Here is a 19,521-nt window from a genome sequence, read left to right as displayed (position 1 = left end):
ACAGTATAACCAATTTCTAATTTGAAAGCAAACAGATAAAACATTATTTTAGACTTTGATTTGTTAATTATGTCATTTCAACCAAACAATTTTCATTTAAAACCGGAAGCATCCTCTCAAAACAACAGTGCATGCGATTCACCCACTAACTACCACATCAACTCCCTGAACCCTTTGGTATCTGTGTGCACTCACCTATCAACGTTTACCAAGTACAAGCTGAACCTTGACTAAGTGGGAGTTTTATCCACTGTGACAAAATGCAGAGCTGTATTTCCTTAAATTCTTTGGGATAATACTCCCACATGGGCAGGAGTCAAGAGGTCCTGATCCGTGAAGGTTTGTCAGTGTCGTTGCCTGATTCCGGTTTGAGAATTGCTTCCTCACCGAAATAGCTATAACATATATAAGTGGGTAACTTGCAAAACTAAAAAGGGGAAGTCTTATATTAAGAATGGTAAGGATCTCAAAAAAGTACCCCTCAAATATGTATTACCAATTATAGACTCGAGAGTCGAGTTAAAACATTTTACTCAGGCAGGATATGTTTCACAAAAGGTAAAAGGAACACATTAAAACAAAAAAAATAGAGTGAAGCTAAATTAATAAAAATGAAGGTTTAATATATAAAGGAACACAGCCTACAGCAGATTTACGTACTTCAATTAATTTGTGTGTATGCAACAGCAATCTAACTTTTATTTTTTTATAAATAGTACAAGTTTGACATTTCATCTCTCAGACGGGAATTCATTTATTCTTAGACTCTGAAAATGATTGTGATTTATTTTCAGCTGCAAATTGTTGTCATATAAATGTTACTTCTACCGCATGTTAGCCAGCAGTTCTAACATGAATATGCACTTAAACAAGCCAGTAGATATTAAAATAAAATCAGATTAACTGCCTTTGAATTCATTCCACTACACAATCAATAATGAAAAGCATTTATTACAAATATTACATGCACAGTGGAAATATAGATAGAAGTGCAAATATTGCATCTCAGCCCAAGAGAGACAAAGTAAGAATATATAAATACAGCTGCAGAAATGTCTGTTCATCCTGACACTCCATTTTGCATGTTGAGAAACTCCTGAAAAAACTAATTAAAGTAGAATTACTTATGGGGAAATACAAAAGCTACAATAATATGATGAATACAACTAATTAAAAGACGATAAGTCTCCCCAGTATCCCAGACTAAACTGGGTCCAGGAGATCAACTTCAGTTACCTTCAGGCCGCTCGGTGAAGGTGAGCCGTTTGTCAGCGTTTTCCCTCTTTGATGCTCTCTGTGTGTTTCATGTACTCACGAGCGAGTGAGTCGGCATCGTCCTGACTGAAGAGCAGATGAAAAGAATATGACGAGAAGAACTCAACTCTTACATTTGAAAAGGTCAAACGCATATGGTGGGCTTTTGTTTTTGGTCTTTATCGGTGAAAAGTCTTGAGACACCAGGTGGTCGGTCGGCTATTACACAAAGCTGAAGGAGCAATTTGTCAACTCAACACACTCAGACTGTGCCTTCACGGGATACGTCTGATATAAAGCTGACAAACAATGAGCTGAGCCCACATGGTCCAAGTTCCAGAGCGTGTACACGACGCCACATACGTCATTAAATGTAATGTAGACTACAGCGATGTGGCGCTGGAGGAAGCTGTGCATCTCACAGCTAAATGTCAGACAAATCAAAAGCATCACTTCTCCCTTTCAATGGATGAATACACTGGCAGTAAAAATGATGAACATAAAAGGTTTCATAACATTAAACATGATGTTGTTTTTGCTGTATTTATGGTTATTGACAACAGCAGCTCGTTTATTAGTCTTATCCTGTCTTGATCATATTCTAGATATGCTGTTTGCACGTAACATACAGGAACCTGTTCTTTATATCGACGCTTATGTTGATTCCCTCACAAAAACAAAAACTCACCAGTTCTGACTGATCAGGTAGTCCACCAACTCTTTCACCTGATTAGGTCGGCCACTCGACACAATGAGCTGCTTCAGATGCTTGAAGTGTTTGGTCTTCAGCAGTTTCTGGTGCTGTCCATTTTGGCTGATGAAGGTTAATACAGTCTCCCTGATCTGAGGAATCATAGAGGCAATAATGACATGTCTTAATATAATACAGGTCAATATAGTTGAAACAAAAAGTAATGTCAAAAAAAGTTGCACAAAAGAAAATATATTTCAATGCACCAGACATCACTTTTGTCTACATATTTGTTATATTTCAAAACAAGACAACACTTTTAACATATTTGCATAATTTCACATCATCCTAACTAGTTTCCTGTTTCACAAGTTTACTGATGCTATGGCTGATAGTGTGTGTACACTATACGTATATTTAGTTCCAGGATGTGTTGTGAACAGTTGTGAAAGTTATATAGGAACTAGAAAATATTACATTTTCAAAAGAATATGTACGTAGGTGTATAAGTCCAGTGTGCGTTAAAACATTTGAAATAGCTGAAAAACTGAGATAGTTGCAGTTGAAATAGCTGTTAAAATAAAAGCACTGAAAGAGCTTCATGTTTCAGTTTAAGTGTAACAATTGAATTAGGCTGAAGTGTCAGTTTAAGTATAAGAGTGAAAGCAATTGAATTGTCAGTTTGAAGAGTTAAAGATGAAAGCAACTGACATGTTGCGTCTCTTGGAAGTGGTATAACCTAATCTAACATCTAACCTGTGAGGGAACTCCAGCTAGTTCCCCAGTGTTCATGAGCTCCTCCACCTGCTCAAGGACAGCGACCGGGTTACACACAGACAGAAAGCACTAGAAACAGAAACAAAAAACACAGTAATGTTACGACACTGTGATTGTGATAAAGGCCTGAAAGATACAGTTCTTCCAAAACGATTCCTTCTGACATGTATTGACACGGAGGTACTAACCTGGATCTGCTGAGCCTTTTTATTGGCACAGGGGATGAGAAGGAGTGTTCCCAGGGCAAAGGCTGGCAGGTTGAACTGTGCAAAGCGATTGGCAATTCCTATCAGGTCCAGATTCAACAGGAAAGGGCACCTTGGGGAGATATAAACAAGAGAATAGGACACATTATTCAGGTCATCACTGCTTTTTTTTTGTAAACAATTTCCAACATTCAGTTAATCAAACCTGTGCGCATGGAAAAGACGGAAGTGTCACAGAATGATATGGTTTTCAAAGCTTTAACACCCATGCAGTTAAATCTAGCAATGCATGTGTTGCATGTTCACATTCTAACACTAGCAGTCCATGAAAGCAGAACAGTTGGTTGGTAAATGGCTGAATACGAGATCAACATACTTGAGGAGGAGAACAAAAGTCCTGTAGAGTGTTGCCTGTTGATCAGGACTCAGAGGAACAGAGGCTGTGAAGAAGGACGCAGATCAGACCGTAAGGAGCATTCAGGATGCATACTCAACAATGAACAGTGCAAATGTGTATATCAAAATGAACAATGTTAATGAACAACCTTCTAGCCGATCCACATCAATTATTCTACCAAAACTGGTCAGTCAGCCTCAAGACAATGGAAGTGAATTCACTGTTATAAACGGAGTACCTGAAACAAAAGGTGCCAGTATCATACTCATCCAGGTCCTGGAGAAACTGGAAATCTGGGAAGAAAATAAAGTAAATAAAATGACCTTTGCAACTTTTTCTCTATTGTCACTTGTCATATTGTAGCAGTGATGGTTGGAGGCGTTTTTTAATTTTTCCACATCTGGGATGTCTGTGGCTAAGTCACTAACCATTCAACTGCACATTTCCTGTCTACATCTCGACTGTCGCAATTTAATGCAGGTTGCATTTCAACTGTTTTTCTTCTGATATTTTGAATCTGACGCCATTTCTCAGACACAGTTTGGGACCAAATTATACTTTACTTTCAAAGTGACATGTCTGAAGTAACAGGAAATACCAACATTATTTGCCCTTCTTAAAATAAAAGCGATAAAGTCTGAGATTACCTCCCACAGAGCAGGCACAGCCACAACTGCCTCTAGCACCTTCTGGAGGTGGCTGATCTGAGAGGGGAAAAACATTCACGTAGGTTTTATTAAGTGCAAAACCGAGCCGTCGTTATTCAAAGTCCCCTCCGACAATTTTTTACAAAGACTGGAGAAAAACTAAAAAGACATTATGTGTGAGTGAGATACTGCGTTCAATTATGTTTTCAGAGAAATTGACTTCTTGAAACGGAGACTAATGGTGTGAATACAAATATTTTTCTGGTGCGCGTCCTCTCACCAAGTTCAAGCCCAGCAGCTTCTGAAGCAGACTGTTCCACAGCTGCAGGTCGTACACCTGATACTCCAGGCACAGGTCTGCCACCAACCGCACCGCCTGAAAGGACAAAGGGTGCTTCAGTTTCCCTGCGTGCAGTTTGAGTGCAACCTTTCATAGTAGAACTAAAATGAAGTAACTAGCTGGAATAGTTTTAATGTTTTAAATTAGAAAATTACCTGCGGCTCGTGACTGTGGTTCTTCCACAGCCCTTTAACCAGGCCCTCTTTGGGGCTACTGAGGAAGGACTGCACCGTGTGAGGGATGTTTAATGCCTCCAGTTGAGAGACAAAGATGTAGCACTTGAGGTAATATCTGCATGAGAGTATAAAAATACAGAAACATTAACACATCTTACACACCCCTTACATGAACTTTGCAATTAATTATTCCATCAGTACTATCAAACTGATTTCCTATTACTGAATTTTGTTCTTGGGGATCTGCAGCTGAGCCTCCAGAGTGGCCGAATCAGCGAGACGGACGAGACAAAGCAGCGCTCGAGTCCGATGGCAGAAGGTCAGACGAGGCCCAGAGGTGCTGAGGGGCTACAGGAGGGAATTATTCATTCGTCACTTTCTCTGGACACTTTGTCCAATTTTGACTCACTGTAATATATTCCTCACCCAGGTTTTGGCAGTCAGGATAGGGTCGAGAAGACGGACAGCATCCTCCATGGGGCAAGACTGCAGCATGTACACCACCCTGAGAGCATCAAGTAAACACAATAAACAGAGAAGCCAACGCATGTTGCTGATACAACTCGTGACCAAATCATCGTGGCTGTCAAATAAAAACAAGGAAACGGCAATGTCTGTACCTCATTAAGTCTGGATCCTCCTCGATGTTGTTGACACATTCATGATTACCAATATCCTTCATCAGAGAAAAACACGTTTTATCAAATGTCTACACAATGGACTCAGTGATAAAACACGATGTAAGCAGATCAACAGGAGACGAACAGAAACAGCGATTAGCTAATAAGAATAGGTAAGCTCAGCGAGACAGACCTTGGTGACAGCAGGGCCCGTTTTGCAGATCCATTTCTCCAACATCATGTTACGGATTTTCAGGAGATCCACGTTGTTAATGGTGGCTATTTCCTTAACCACTGCATGTATATCTGCTCAGAGGTAAAATGCTCAAATTAGGATTCAACACAGCTGATGGCTTTCTCCCACTTACAACATATCGAACGTTTTTGGCTCACATCATAAAGCTGGTGTAGTGTTAACAAGTAGAAAATCATTTATAGCGGATAGTAAACAATTCAATGTCATAAAAAGCAGCGCAATGCAAAATGGACGATATGATACACTTTAATCCAGTAGCCATCTTAAGCACAGGAGGCTGGTCTTGATATGCTTTACTTCAGCTTCTCCAGCAGACTGATGTGTCAAAGCATGCTCACCGGGATACATTTGACCTCCTGAGTCTCTGTAGCGCTGCTCCACACCACTGTGCTCGTACAGGGCCACGATGAGCCTGGCTGGCAGCCCAGTCAGCTTCAGATGCTCCGGGCTGTTCAGCTGGCTGGTTATCAGGGTATTCTCAGTAGCCGAGCGCTGGAACTGCAGTTTCAGCTTGGACACAAATGTCTCCCCTCTGGCCCGCGCTGCCTCCTGCTCAGAATTAGAGAGGAGTAGATTGAAACCAACCAGTTTATGAAAAACTAACCAGATAAAGATGTGAAGTTTATACTGTATACTTTAAAATACTGACCTCAAGGTTTGGATCCTTCAGCCAGGCATTTCCAAGAGCCAAACAGAACCTAAGAGACTGTGTCTTCTCATGGCCTGGAGAGAACAGGAAATCCTTCAGTCCATAAATACAAAAAACACAAGTAGTGAAGCGGCAGCGTCTAATCTGCAGGTCAGACCTGGCGGCAGCTCCTGGGTGATCTTGTGGGCTGTGGCAGCTGCCCACTCCGGGCTCTGGATGCAGTGGATGTACTTCATCATGGTCTTGGCCACCTTGAAAGTCTCACTATTGTAGCCATGAGCCTGACCCTTTTTCCTCTGCTCCAAGAGTAAAGGCTTCATCTTCTTCTCAAACACATGGTTTACTGTAGACATGTATAACTTGTCAAGGCTCACCTGGAACGAGACAGGGTTAGGATCAGTTTGGATGAATCTATGATTTTCATTATTATACTAGCTACTTTTTTAGATTATTGTGCTTTACCTTCATCAGTTTGCTAATCAAAAGAAGTGTCGGGAAGGTCTCCTCACTGAGCTCGGGAGCTAAACACAGATAAACATTTTAGTTTCCTCAGTCTTAACACACCTCAGTAACTCTAATATTGATAAATCTGAACTGAAGTTACACAAAGATGTCAAACACAGTAACAAGTGTTTGAAGATTTCATCTATCACCCACTCCTGTTTAAATATTTGAAATGTTAGGACCTCAAACGAGTTAAGAATAATTCCTTCCTTTAAGATTACACCACATTAGATCTAATGCAATCAGAGCATTTTGAGTTTGTCAGCTATAATATTGAAGAATGAAAATAAGACAACTGACAGAGGCTAACTCACAGATAATCTTCCAGAAATGTTTGCTCTGCATAAGCAGGTGGAAGGGCAGTCTGCTGTTGGACAGCAGGTTTGGCAGCTGGCCGTTTTCCAGAAGATAGGTGTTCTCCACGTCCGAGGCAGGAGAGACGCGCTTGTAGGACTTCAGGTGTTGAAGGAGGCCCATTGCCTGTGTGATTAAGATACACTGGTTGCTAGTCTGCACAAGACATTTTGAAGACAAGGAACCATTTGATTTTAGAAGTGTGTGTACTTTTTACCTGACTAACGGAAAAGGTCGTCACATTCTCATCTGCAGCCTCTATGATCTTCAGCACTACTTCGATCCTCTCATAGTTGTAAGGGCTGAGCTGTACAAGAAACGCATTCTACAAGTTAGGTGAATAGCTTGAATTTAGTTTGGGATAGAAACAATTAAATAATCAACTATGACAGTAAAGTCCTTTCAGTGTAGTAGTTCAGAAAATTCAAGTAATTGGTTTGGAAATTTAAAAGCGGCACTATAAAAAGCATGTGGATAAAGCTTTTTCATGTTTTACTTCTACCATTAACAAAGCGCTCTTGTGTTGTACGTTGTTTCTTGAATCAGTTGTCCTCGATGAGTCTCTGGGTGAAATTTAAACAACTTTAATCTATCAGAAGTGCTCAGAAACGTTGCTTACGTAAAAAGGGGCAGAAAAACCATTAACACAGAGCCCTCATGTTAAAAAGAAAAGGCTTTGAAGTCCTCCCCCCCCCCATGCACAAACCTTGAATATGGCAGCACAGAGACTATCTGTGAGCTCGGTGGTGTTGTGTAACATCGGGATAATCTGCAGCACTCGCTCCAGTGTGTCTGCATGACACAGTGGCTGCATCTCTTCCTGCCCTGTGCCTGGGTCACCTGCAGCTTCCTCGTCGTCTTGGAGCAGCAGTAAAGTGGTAATGTACTGGTTGATCACACCGTCACGGTCGAGACCAAAGGTGCTGCAGACGGGAGCAGAGGGTGAGCACAGGGAAGGAAAAGAACCATAAATGAAATGCATTGATACAGATTGAAGAATGTGACTTTGTAGAGTGAGCAGCGGACCTGCAGTACTGGAGGATAATGTCTGGAGTGATTCTGCGGTTTTTCACCAAGTCAGGGATCAGACTACTCTTCATCTCAGGCCGCTGACGGAACACTGGCTGGATGGATATCTGTTGGCGAGCAGGAGCAAGCATGACGAACGTCAAGTCACGTTAAATGTCAGGTGAAGAGTGACAATAACTTGTGAAGTATAATGTGAATAGAAGTGGTTTTCATCTACACACCTCCAGTTTGCCAAGCTTGATGCCCCATTCAGCATCAGTGATGACAGAGAGAAACCTCTCTTGTTCCTCTGCCTCACCGTACAAGCAGCAGAGATCAGCCCCGATCCTGGCCACAGCCTAAAGCACACGACAATTTTCACTATCGAAATCAAAAATTTAAAAAAAAAGGTTTGACGCTAAAGTACAGAAGAACGGTGAACACATTGCCTACCAAGATTTTGTCATAGTTTTGCCAGGTGTTGTCAATAACCTTCCACAGAATTTTGAAGACTTCTGCTTTGGAGAGGAGTGTACAGAGACCGATGGCCAAATCACAATCAAGCACCCTCCAGTTGAACACCTGCAGCCGAAATAGAGATACAGGGATTTAAAAAACATTAAAACGCAGTATATCGGCTACTACCACCTCGTGACATCAGTCTCAGCAGACTCACCTTGTTCAAGAGAGCCACAGCAACGGCATTCAGAGACGAAGTAGTTGTCTTTCGAAGATTATTTAAGCATAAATTGTACTTCCTAAGCTCTTGGGTATCATGAAGCTGAAAGAAGAGTTAACAGTTTACTGTGACATTATCACTATACACATTACAAAATATGTTTAGCTCGGCCTGACCGGCAAGTAGCTATAGCTATAATAACGGCACAATTGATCCAGAAACACATGGCAGTGGCACCGATAGCACCACTGGATATGTCGCAGCCATACCTGTAGACTAAGCTTTAGGTCCATAACATTAGAGGTGACGTGCTGCAGGCAGCTGCCGTACGAGTTGACCAGCACTCTGAGGGCCAGCTCCAGCTGACTGCACTCCTGTAACATCTGTAACATGTTGGACAGGGGACCCAGGAGGGGCCGCAGGTAGTTTGAACCTGTATGTGGGCCACGCAAGACACAAGGTAAACTTTCAAAAATGACAAATTCAAGGAAAAACAATGAAATATAAAGTTTTAGTACAGACCGTTTTCGAATGAGCAGTGTGCCAGACAGGAACAGTCCAGTGGGTACAGCTTGGTATCTGCAAGATTAGTTATAAACTGATGAGACCAGTCAGCTGTAGACTATCTGAATAGACACTGAATAGATGATTCGTTTGAGCATCTTACCCAGAGAAACAGGTAGCAGGCAGTTGGTAATTTCATATTGGACTGGAAGCGCAGACACTGGGTCCAGAACAATGCAGTCTTCACTAAAAACATCCTGAAAACTCCACTGAGAATGTGGATCCTTTTCCGTCTCCAAAATCGAATCCTGTGACATCAAACAATTCAAATACAAACATTTATTGTATGCATTTAGCAAATTTAAAGAAGAGACGTTTCATCAATTTTAACTACCATCAATAAAACAAGAAGTCTTTTACTGTAATTGAACAACTTCCTGCTATAAAATTACGTTAAATAATAAACTATTATTAACTAAATCCTCTGAGAGATTTCATCAGGTCGATTCACAGTTACTAACTTGCAAAATACAATGTCCGATTTTAATATATCGTATAACATATCGAGCATAAACCAGAGCAAAACAAAGTAAACTCGGTATCATTCTGTGGAGAAAGACACGATACTGACCTTGGCGATGAAGCCATAGTTGTCTGATAACTGACACTGATGATAGACATCCATAGCTATCCGTGTGCACTTGCAAAGCTCCAGACAGTCCAGGAGCAGATCTGCAACAGTTATTAGAATATTTGCTTACGTGATTTTAAAAGAGAAAGCAGCCAAGCTCCCTCTGAGAACAGTTGTCTCATTGAACTATTTAGTCTGGATGTTCTTTCAGATTTGCATCTTCAGCAATACCAGATAAAGTATTGCAATATTTTGGAAATAATATTCTTTTCTTGTTCTACAGCTGTGCTGTTTGTGTATCATCTGTGTGATTAGCAACATTTTTTTTTTTGTTTTTACTGGGTTTAAAAGGAATACTTCACCCACAAAATCATCATTTGTGTATCAATAACTCACATCGCGTTACCTTGAATTCTTGAAGAAAACGTTATTCTCGCTTGCCTCCACGTTGAGTAAAGAATCAAAAACTATATCAAAACATCTGTATTCAAACTCGGTACAAGTCTCATTTATCCAGTCGTATTGCTCACTACTTCCCAAACAAATGCATTTTCACTAAAACCTTACTTCTGAAAACGATTTGGATTTGCACAGACGAGGAGCACGTCTACTCGTGAGAGCTGAATCTGTCGATGCAAAAGTGTTTTAAATGGTAAAGTTTTAGCAAAAAACGCATTCGTTTGGGAAGTAGTGAGCATACGACTCTATAAATGAGACTCGGATTATACTGCATGTGTTGTGTGAGTTTGTGAACGGATGTTTTGACAGAGTTGCTGTTGTTAAACACATTTCCTTCAATTCATCGAGACATTTCTCAGATTTTTTATTATTATTGGTTCACAGTGGAGGCATGCGAGAAAAACAAAGTTTTCTTCAAACATTGAATACAGGGAGAGTAAACCGATATACAATTGGTCATTTTGTGGATGAAGTATTCCTTTAAGATGAAACTGAGCCTTCCTTTTTCAGTCTAGTTTTCACAACAAGTGTTTTAATTTTTAACTGCACGCTTACAACAAACTAACAAAACTGTGTCAAATCTAATACTTGAATTGTGAATCCAGCAATGATTCGCAGAACAGCTATTGATTGACCAACGTAAAATTAAGTTGAACATCATTGATTTCGCAACATCATTGCTTTCTTTACCCGAGTGGCACGAAGCGATAGCCTGGCAGGCAAGATCATGGATGACTGCTGGCAGGTCCATGTCTTCAGGAAGCACCATTGGAACATCTGCCTCCAGCATCTGGCATAACGTCTTGGCAGCAGTGAACAAAACCTTGCCTGTGCAGGTGTTATAGTGGTGTTCATACAGCTCACTGAAGATATGGAGGAAGAAGACAAAGAAAACATAGGAGATTCTCCATGTGACTCATTGGACAGGGATGTTAGTCTGAATTAAACATTAACAATTCCTCTATATTTACACTAAGAACTCAAGGGTGAAATAAACAAAGCCCTGGATTCATGCACATGGCACAGCATCCACACACCTGAGGATCTTGAGGGCCTTGTCCACCTTGCCCACTCCTAGAGCTCGCAGGGCTAAGTCAGACCACAGCTCCTGTTCGGTGCGCTGCAGCTGCCTTCCTAGACGACGTAAGCCAGCTTCTGTGGAGATGGTCTTGGTCTTACCATCGGGGTCGTTAGACACAACTGGAGTTGTCGTGGCTTTCCTCTTAGATGAGCGGCGGCCATGTGTGTTTTCGTAGGCTGTGATGTGATGCTCCTGGATCTGCTTTCTGATGTTTGGATCCTCATAGTTTGAGGGGGTGAAGAAAACATCAAAGTCCTCCTGAACAAACAAATGAAGAGGTTGCAGGTAAAAAACCATTATGAAAGAACAGATGGAATAATAACACTTAAAACATTCCTTAAATGAAACTTACCTGTAGGTGGGCGATCGCCTTGAACATGATGAGGTTGTTCTCACACTCCATGCTTTTAAGAGCATCATCTACAGAGGACATGAAACCTGGTGTGATACTTGGATGTTCAGGAAAATGTTTATAACATTTATTTTCCTAATCTTTATCTGTAAACTGTGTTTAGACAACCACTGGGTCTCATGCAGGAAGAGATTTCCTCTTAAATTTTGTTTTTTCGATTTCAATATCACTGAAGTTCTTCTTCTTAAAGCCTGTTTTTGGTAGCATCTCTCCAATTTCTTGGGCTTATGCACAAAACCTGCCCTTATATAGTGTTTAGGTTTATATAGTGTTGGATGTTTTACTGATCCATGCAAACTTTCCTAAAACATCCAACACATGGAGGTCAGAGCCTTGAGTCAGCTTTAGAGCTGGAACTCAGAAGCACACATTGAGCTACTCAAGAAAACGTCAGAAGGATGGGTGTTTGCTGACAGAGACTGTGGACACATACTCACCCTGCTGTTGATGTTTCAGGATTGCACTTACGTTTTTGGATTGTGTGAAAGTATTTCAGGGCCTCCACCATCACCTGAGCTATGACCATCTGGTGTTTCTTGTGCTAAGGAAGACAGAGAAGACAGAGACAGAGTTGAGACATACAAAATGTCAGAATGAATGTATGCTTACCATAATGCTGTTTTATTATGTTCTGATCTTGAGGCTGCGATTGATTTAAGTTTCATGTATGGTCTACTACCAGGAGTATTTGCCTATAGCTGCGTAAGCATAATCTAAACTGCGATCATAGGCGCTGAGGAAAAGGCTCCCAGGCAGGGAAGCTCCTGGTATATCATATAACCTCTCAGTTGCAGCAGAGGCGTAATGTTAACAACATCTAAAGCGATAGCAAAAACAAAACACTAACTCTTAAAACCATCTTAAAATGTGACAAAATATGATTTCAGAGGTCTGGAAATTGAATCTAGAAAATTGAGCAGGGAATACAAGCACGTAAAATGCAAATTACGTTTTATTTCAGACATCTTCCCTCTCCTCACCTCATCAGATATGTGGGCTTTGTCCTCCAGCTGCAGCCGAGCCCAGGATGTGAGACGCTTGATCACACACTCTGCCTCTGCAGAGGACAGCCTCTTCAGGACAGTCATGCTTTCCTCTGTCTGAAAGTAGCATAAAAGACTTCCGTATGCCATGGAAACATAAAAAGAAACAATTAATCTCTGTGATTTCATATTTCCATGTGGATGAGCATACCTTGCCTTGGCCAATCAGCTGGATGAGATACAAGAAATTGATCTGCGAGGTTGGAAGCTTGTAAGCGTCAGCTAATGTCAGAGAGTCTTCTAAAGACATTGGAAAGTCTTGCTTCAGGATGTATCTAATCGGCATCTGGTAAGAGATATACAGTATGTGAAAGTTCATAGGAAAGCACACGGGTAGTCAAATGTCACATAATAAATGAGATCAGAATTACCATAATTGGAGTGCTGTTAGAGAGGTTGAAGTTGCAGATCCCATAGCCCCTGAGAAGTTTCCTGATTTCCATTAGACAGTAACTCTCCTTTAAAAGCTTTTGTCTGGGGAATACATCAGTAAATAGAAAATGATAACATTCCCAAATTTTACAGTATGAAAAAAATCACGGTGAGGACAATGTAAACATACTTTGGTCCATCCATCTCCAGGTACTGTTGAACCAGTTTTTCTACCACATTACTCCAGGGCACTACAGCTTTCTGCATGATCTCCAGCACAGCATCCACCATCAGCTGCAAGGAAATACAATAATGTGGTGGTAAAATCTTTATTGATATTTACGATCTCGGTGATTCTTGTTCATCTGCTGCTGTTATGGCTGTTTTCTCACTCAAGTATTTGCACTCACAAAACGTTAAACATGTCGTGAACTGTATGTGTAGTGGTGTTACAGAAACTTACGTCAGTATCAGTCATGCAAGCTAGCACAGCCACTGCTTTGGCTTCCCATTCTGTGAAAAGTGTCCTAGTCTGAGAACTACAGCGCTCCAGCAGATCCTTGTGAAGAGGAGAGGAGAAATATTTATCACCAGGTATTTGGGAAAATGAAAGGTCTGTTCCCGGTGGGCTCGGCAGTGATGGAATTTTACCTTGATGTACTGGAGAAGTAGCTCATTTAAAGGAATCTCATGCTCTTCAGTATACGGCAGAATCCTGCTTTCCACTGTGGCGGCAATCAGCTCTGGAGCCGGCACTTTGTCCAGCAAGAAGAATGCAACACTACGAACACTTCCCTTTCAAATTCACAAGGAACAACAGTGATAAGGATAGGAACAACCACACAAAACCCACTTAACATGTCTCATAAACGCACCACAACGTACATAAAAGTAAGATTTTCTTTATCATTATGAAATCAATGGAAAACTGCAGGTGAATAAAATATATGTTTCCTGCTGAAGATATCAGTAGCTTGCTTGAAACTCAGATATAGTTAGAATGTGTCACGAAATAAGAGAGAAACCTTCTCAAAGACTGAAAGTGAAAGACTGCAGCTGTAGTTCTGGTGGAGGTCCAGGAGCTGATGGAGGTTGGACACCAGGGACTTGAGGTTCTCCACCTCCTCTGCACCGTAATTATCATCCTTTGAAAAAAAGAAAAGATTAAAAAAAATAGACCATCGATCACATTATGTCACGATAATTCAGTTACAATTAGCTCCCACGGGTAAACCATGATTGTGAAGCCTCAAAAATGTATAGCGGAAAGAGAACAATGTGTCTAACTTACAGATTTCATCCATGTCCACAGAGAAGGCAGTCCAACCACAGCCAAGTCCAACCCATTCTGGGGCCAAGCACCCTGGAACAACATATTACATGTATAACCATTGGTTCAACTATTGTGACCGATATGTACTTATTATACAACTAACTGAGTGATGGGCGGTGCTATTGACCATTATACATCATACATCATTGTAATTTTAGCCTGGTTTTACTTAACTTAAACATTTCAGGTCAAAATAGTTTTTGTTCTTTTATTTACCTTTTCTGTTAACTCCAAATTCCTTGCCCTTTGCTCCAGCCATCTCGCCAAGACTTTCTATGGGCACATACAACGTTTACTCCTGAAAACATAGCACCAGACTTTGAAATGAGCAATGATTCCTACCTGTCCTGTTGGAAGCACTCTCCTCACAAAAGGAACAAAAACGCCCCTAAACCAAGAACGGAGGTCTTGGGATGGCAGATCCTCTGGGATGGCACTGAGCACGTCTTCAAGCTTGCGCTCGTCAAACTCTGCAGCAATCTGTCCCTGTTACAAAACCCGAGAGTAAACGTCACAACTGGGCCCGACACCAAGCGTTTTCTCCCAGCGCTGTTTCATCAAGTGCATGAAGCTGTTCTTTACCTCATATCTGAGCCAAATGAGTTGTGCACCCTTCATGTCTCCCGCTCTTAGGTGGGTCAGAATTTCTCCTAAATTGTCAGTGCAGTTCAAAAACTCAATCCAGGCGATGCCACTGTGGATGACAGAATAACACATACGCGTACATTATGAACAAACCACATGATTGAAAATGTACGGTACAACACAAGAGACTTTGATTTACTTGAAGTTATCTGGGCCGTGCAGGCTGCAGAACGTTGCCAGCCTGGCCAAGGCCTCCTGGATCTGTAAGGAGGAGTATCGTGTCGCAGCATGGTTTAGCATCTTCTCTGCCGTCTCAAAGGTCGGCCACGGAGCCTTGAGGCAGTATTCCACCACATACTGCTCATCCTAGGCAATGCAAAAAAAAACAACCTCTGTTGGTGAGGAGGTTGATGTGATCAACATGTTGGAGCTGTAAAATGAGATTAGATGAAATAACTGACTTTGATCTTCATCAGGTTGGTTTTGGCCTCCTCCACAAGTTCGGACCACACATCCTGTCCGTAGCCACCGACCGATGCAGAGGCCAGCTGCTCCAGCACAAAGTCGAGCTTCACCTTGTACACGAGCTGAACACCAATAGGATTGTTAGTTGTGTATAGCCCCAATTAAGGTAGTAATGTACCACCAGCTAATACCAATTCTATTGTACTTTTCTGCTCTAAAATCCTACTTCTGTTGTCAAATATATATCATATTCTACTCCAATAAATTGTACTCTTCACTTACCTCTACATCCAGCTCAAATGTGATGGCAAACTTTTCAGCTTCCTCAAACATGTGTTTGTGAAGAAGTCTGCTGAGTCTGGGGATGGAGAAAAATCAAGTAAGTCAAATTATACCGACATCACATACAGGACACAAACCTCAATTAATGTGGAAATGTATCCAATGAAAATGAGGTACCTATTCTCAGGCAAAGCCTCTGTGAAGCATCTGACAACAACAGCAGATATGGGCTCTCCACGACTGCTTGATAAAGAACAGGGGAGAAAAAAAAAAGACCACTTCATATTTTGAAACATTCACCATATCGTTCAAGTACTGGCTGAACATCCAAACATGTCCTACCTTTCCAGGTCCTCACAAATCCCCTGAACTAAATAAATGGTATCCTGAAAGCAGAGGATAAAACAACCGAGTTAAATGTGCTGACATATCAACATCCGGAAATAGCACATGTCCATGTATCCGTCCATATAACACGCTTTAAGCGTTGATTGTTTACCATGTCTATTTTTGTCTGGACAAGACAGGAGACTGAGGAGACATCAAGAGAGTAGCAAATAGTCATGGAGGGCAGAAATCGTATTTGCAGTGAGATGATCTGAAAAATGAAAAACCAGCACATCAAGTTCAGAAGAGGACGTGAGATGATCATCTTTTACAGTTTCTTCAAAAGGAGTTGCACTGCTACCTGACTCTTGTCTTGCTTTGTCAGTGTAATCATCTTCATGCTGCCCTTGTCTTGGCTGCAACACATACAGATCAGTTTTCAACATTATTTATTAATTGAGGCACATTCCTCTGTATATATTTACAGCTACTGTATGTGATACAACATAGATACATACGCCACCATGGAGGCAGAGCCACATTCTGTAGTGAGTTCAAAGTCATGAATGGCAAGATCCTGCCAACAGTGAATCATGACCAGGAAGTGTTGGTCCCAAAGACTCAGGGCATCCTGCAGCCGAAGACAAACACAAGCAATCCATATTGTATGCAACTAAACCTCAAAATACTTTTGATCGAACCTCATGCAATGGTACATCTAACGGCTACAGGTGATGGCACTGAACTCACCTCAGTGTCAAGAATATACAATTGATTTTCCACCACCACCATCTTCCTCACACCTTTGAAATAAATAGGAGAATGTATTTAACAACCCTCACACAATCTAGTCTTAGAGGCATTATAACTTTTTACTTGTTTTGCAACTGTATGCTATTGTGTTTCTATTTCTTATCCTCAATACTTTGTGATTCACTATATATATTTAGATTATTTCACCCACTCATGTCCACAAGTTCATCACTAAAAAAAGTTAAACAATAAGTATGAAGATGGTAATACATGTTTAGTATCTTGCAAAAGGCACATTAAGAAAGTGTAACTATGTACTGAACATTGGGGCAAGACCTTACCTGGAATTAAGCTGTCGTTGATAGAGTGAGCAAGGCACATCTTGCCCTGATGAGGGTCCATCATCCAGTGAGTCACGATACTTTCTTTATCCCCCTGTGAAGATAATGTCGTGACAAATTACATCAAGAAATACATGTTGTTTTACTGCTTTATATCAGCAGTAACTATCACAACTAGAAAAGTTTGATTTACTCTATTTCTAAGCTTAGTTCAAAGTGTCTTAATAACATGGTAAACATTGGTTTCATTTTCAGCTTGAAAACACACTTCATTAGCTTGTTCAGAAAAATGAGACATGCAACAGCATCGAATAAAAAAGGGAGGGACTGAAGAAAACAAGCGACAAATATTTGAAGTACCATCGTCCATTATGCTGTCATTCACAAATAACCAACGTATCATAGCTGCAGCTGGTGAATAAATAAATAAAACACTGACCCCGATCATTAAGTGGATTTCAGAGCCCAGATTGAACATCACCGCTGTGCTGCAGCCCTCGTCATGGTACTCACTGGTGGAGCAGAAGTCTATCTTCATGAGCGACTGGAGCTGAGTTGAGCAAAAGTGTGATTATAGTTCTGCTGTTAAAAAAAGAGGAAGAAGTTTGTGATCGCATGGAAAGATGATTGCCTGAACTTACCTGTTTCAAAGCTCCCAGGTCCATGTTTTCAAAGGCTGTAGAAGAATAAATGATTAGTTTGGTCAATACAGTCGCTCAAATAACACTTTCAGTCTACCGCACGTGCTCTTTGGATACCTGTCTCGATCTTTGCCAATGCAAGGTTTGTAATGTGGAAAAATCCATCCTTTATGAGAAGGAACCCATGGTACATCCCTGTCAACAAAAGACATCGGAGAAATTGGCAACACACCATTCATTAAAGATTCAGATAAAAACATCATTAGAAATTCATTCAGCTTTCCATTGCACACATACACCTTGATTTCTCATATTCACAAAGAATTCTTACCTAAGGATGCCTTGTTTTCTTCTACGACGAGATAGCGGTACGTTTTCTTATCTTCACTGGATGGTTTCTCTACCAACGCCTACAAACCCAGATAATAACATGACATGTTAATGTCCATAAGTGAAACACGTTGGGCAACTCAAACTCATAAAAAAAGACAAAGTTTTTAGGATTATTACAGATCGTCATCTAAAGTTGAATATTTTTCTTCAAATGTAGATGAAATCTGTACACTATAACAAGTCAAGGCCAGATACAGAGCGATCACATCTCATGTATTCCTACACCATACGGCCTCACAGATATCAAACTACACTCGTACCCTGGTGAGTAGGATTTTCTTGGTTGGCACATAGATCAAATGAAAGTTTCCATTTCTTTCACAGACCGCCAAAAACTGTCCTTCCAGGCATACATCAATGGCATCCACGTCAGTTTCTGAAAAACAAGTTGAGCTATTAACATACAGAAAGTTACCCAGAAACGTTAAACTGCATCGATAAGAAAGGGATGATGACTGAACCTTTACAATATCTTCAAATTGATTTAGTTTGAATTATACAAGCAGGCCTGACACAGAGAAAGCAGTGCCCGTCAGTCATCGTGACTATTGGACCCACTGGTTTGAGTGCAGCCACATGACGTCTGACTAATAACTTACCAAAATGAAGAAGCAGCAGGATGGTCTGATAGTTCTGGTCAAACATGATAACTGTCTTGTCAGCAACAACAATGTTCCAGTTTGACCCACTGGAGGAGGCGAGACGGGGATCAGTCTGCACCTGCAAGAACCAGCATTTCCATGTAATCACTGATCAGTGCTGTCACGAGTAAAGTGTTAAACTGTACCTAAAGGCCCCACTACTAGTCACTGTGGTACTTTATATGGAGCGACAGGAATACATTACAAGAGCATATTCGAGTTCTTGTAACGTTAATGTAAGTATTGACATCCATTACCTCACTTGCTGTGGAGATCTTCACCAGTGTGTCCACCTGATACAAGCCGCTTCCATTCTCCTCCTTGGACACACTGCCGAAGCGGACAGTGTTCGTGTCCTCGTTGGTCAGAAGCTCAACGTCGCTCCACGTCGCCATGTCGAAGAGCTAAGGTACATGGAGGAAATGTGACACATGCGATACATTAGCAATGCTAGTTGACAATGTCCACTTAACCTAGTAATTCAGTTGCACCGTAACGTCATGATAACGCTAATGTTCGTAAGCTAATTCAGCGGAGACTTACAACAACAACAACATTTAGACTACCTGCTGATGAGCGATGGCGAATTAGCCGACAGTCGACTACAATGTATCTAACGTTACAGTTGATAGTAATTTACCACTCCGTTGAAGTGACCAGACAGCTAACGTTACAACGCAGAGGTTAGACGTAAATCAAC

The 19,521-nt window shown here is 41.1% G+C and overlaps 1 protein-coding gene across 4 annotated transcripts; it reads right to left on the bottom strand.

Moving 5' to 3' along the window:
* Positions 1-550: 550 nt before the first annotated feature.
* kntc1 (kinetochore associated 1) lies at positions 551-19,511 on the bottom strand. Of its 4 annotated transcripts, none has more exons than XM_031856527.1 (62): positions 19,462-19,511; positions 19,079-19,225; positions 18,780-18,900; positions 18,441-18,556; positions 18,119-18,197; positions 17,905-17,982; positions 17,788-17,822; positions 17,586-17,696; positions 17,147-17,240; positions 16,803-16,855; positions 16,571-16,683; positions 16,414-16,468; positions 16,225-16,323; positions 16,068-16,111; positions 15,903-15,968; positions 15,726-15,801; positions 15,440-15,565; positions 15,178-15,344; positions 14,976-15,087; positions 14,736-14,879; positions 14,610-14,666; positions 14,352-14,423; positions 14,086-14,205; positions 13,712-13,855; positions 13,524-13,619; positions 13,251-13,354; positions 13,060-13,162; positions 12,840-12,974; positions 12,626-12,745; positions 12,114-12,186; positions 11,586-11,653; positions 11,190-11,491; positions 10,843-11,015; positions 9,694-9,794; positions 9,226-9,370; positions 9,081-9,137; positions 8,828-8,991; positions 8,556-8,660; positions 8,333-8,461; positions 8,122-8,238; positions 7,898-8,007; positions 7,578-7,794; positions 7,089-7,178; positions 6,832-6,997; positions 6,476-6,534; positions 6,171-6,387; positions 6,014-6,087; positions 5,703-5,913; positions 5,302-5,414; positions 5,109-5,164; positions 4,915-4,993; positions 4,712-4,836; positions 4,468-4,603; positions 4,253-4,348; positions 3,973-4,029; positions 3,564-3,618; positions 3,305-3,368; positions 2,911-3,040; positions 2,702-2,791; positions 1,943-2,097; positions 1,237-1,341; positions 551-1,105 (listed from the first exon to the last, which is right to left on the bottom strand). In XM_031856527.1, exons 2-61 carry the CDS (start codon positions 19,214-19,216, stop codon positions 1,269-1,271), a joined length of 6,585 nt encoding a protein of 2,194 aa, XP_031712387.1. In that variant the 5' UTR covers positions 19,217-19,225; positions 19,462-19,511; the 3' UTR covers positions 551-1,105; positions 1,237-1,268. The 4 variants fall into 4 exon arrangements, with proteins under 4 accessions (XP_031712387.1, XP_031712386.1, XP_031712388.1 ...); XM_031856526.1 differs by having other exon boundaries at positions 19,388-19,485; XM_031856528.1 differs by having other exon boundaries at positions 551-1,096; positions 19,388-19,485.
* Between the last annotated feature and the right edge of the window lie 10 nt (positions 19,512-19,521).

Source organism: Anarrhichthys ocellatus, unplaced genomic scaffold (genome assembly GCF_004355925.1).
Source record: "Anarrhichthys ocellatus isolate YVR2014 unplaced genomic scaffold, GSC_Weel_1.0 scaffold17, whole genome shotgun sequence".
Classification (NCBI taxonomy): Eukaryota; Metazoa; Chordata; class Actinopteri; order Perciformes; family Anarhichadidae; genus Anarrhichthys; species Anarrhichthys ocellatus.
Note: the sequence above shows the minus strand (reverse complement) of the source record. Positions and strands in the feature narration are given on the sequence as shown.

Excerpts from the sequence above, each read along its gene's own strand:
- kntc1 (XM_031856527.1), bottom strand. The coding sequence starts at position 19,216 with ATGGCGACGTGGAGCGACGTTGAGCTTCTGACCAACGAGGACACGAAC. Across the intron at positions 5,914-6,013 it reads TGAAGGATCCAAACCTTGAG|GAGGCAGCGCGGGCCAGAGG; the intron begins GTCAGTATTTTA and ends AATTCTGAGCAG. Across the intron at positions 3,619-3,972 it reads CTGTGCCTGCTCTGTGGGAG|ATTTCCAGTTTCTCCAGGAC; the intron begins GTAATCTCAGAC and ends TTTTCTTCCCAG.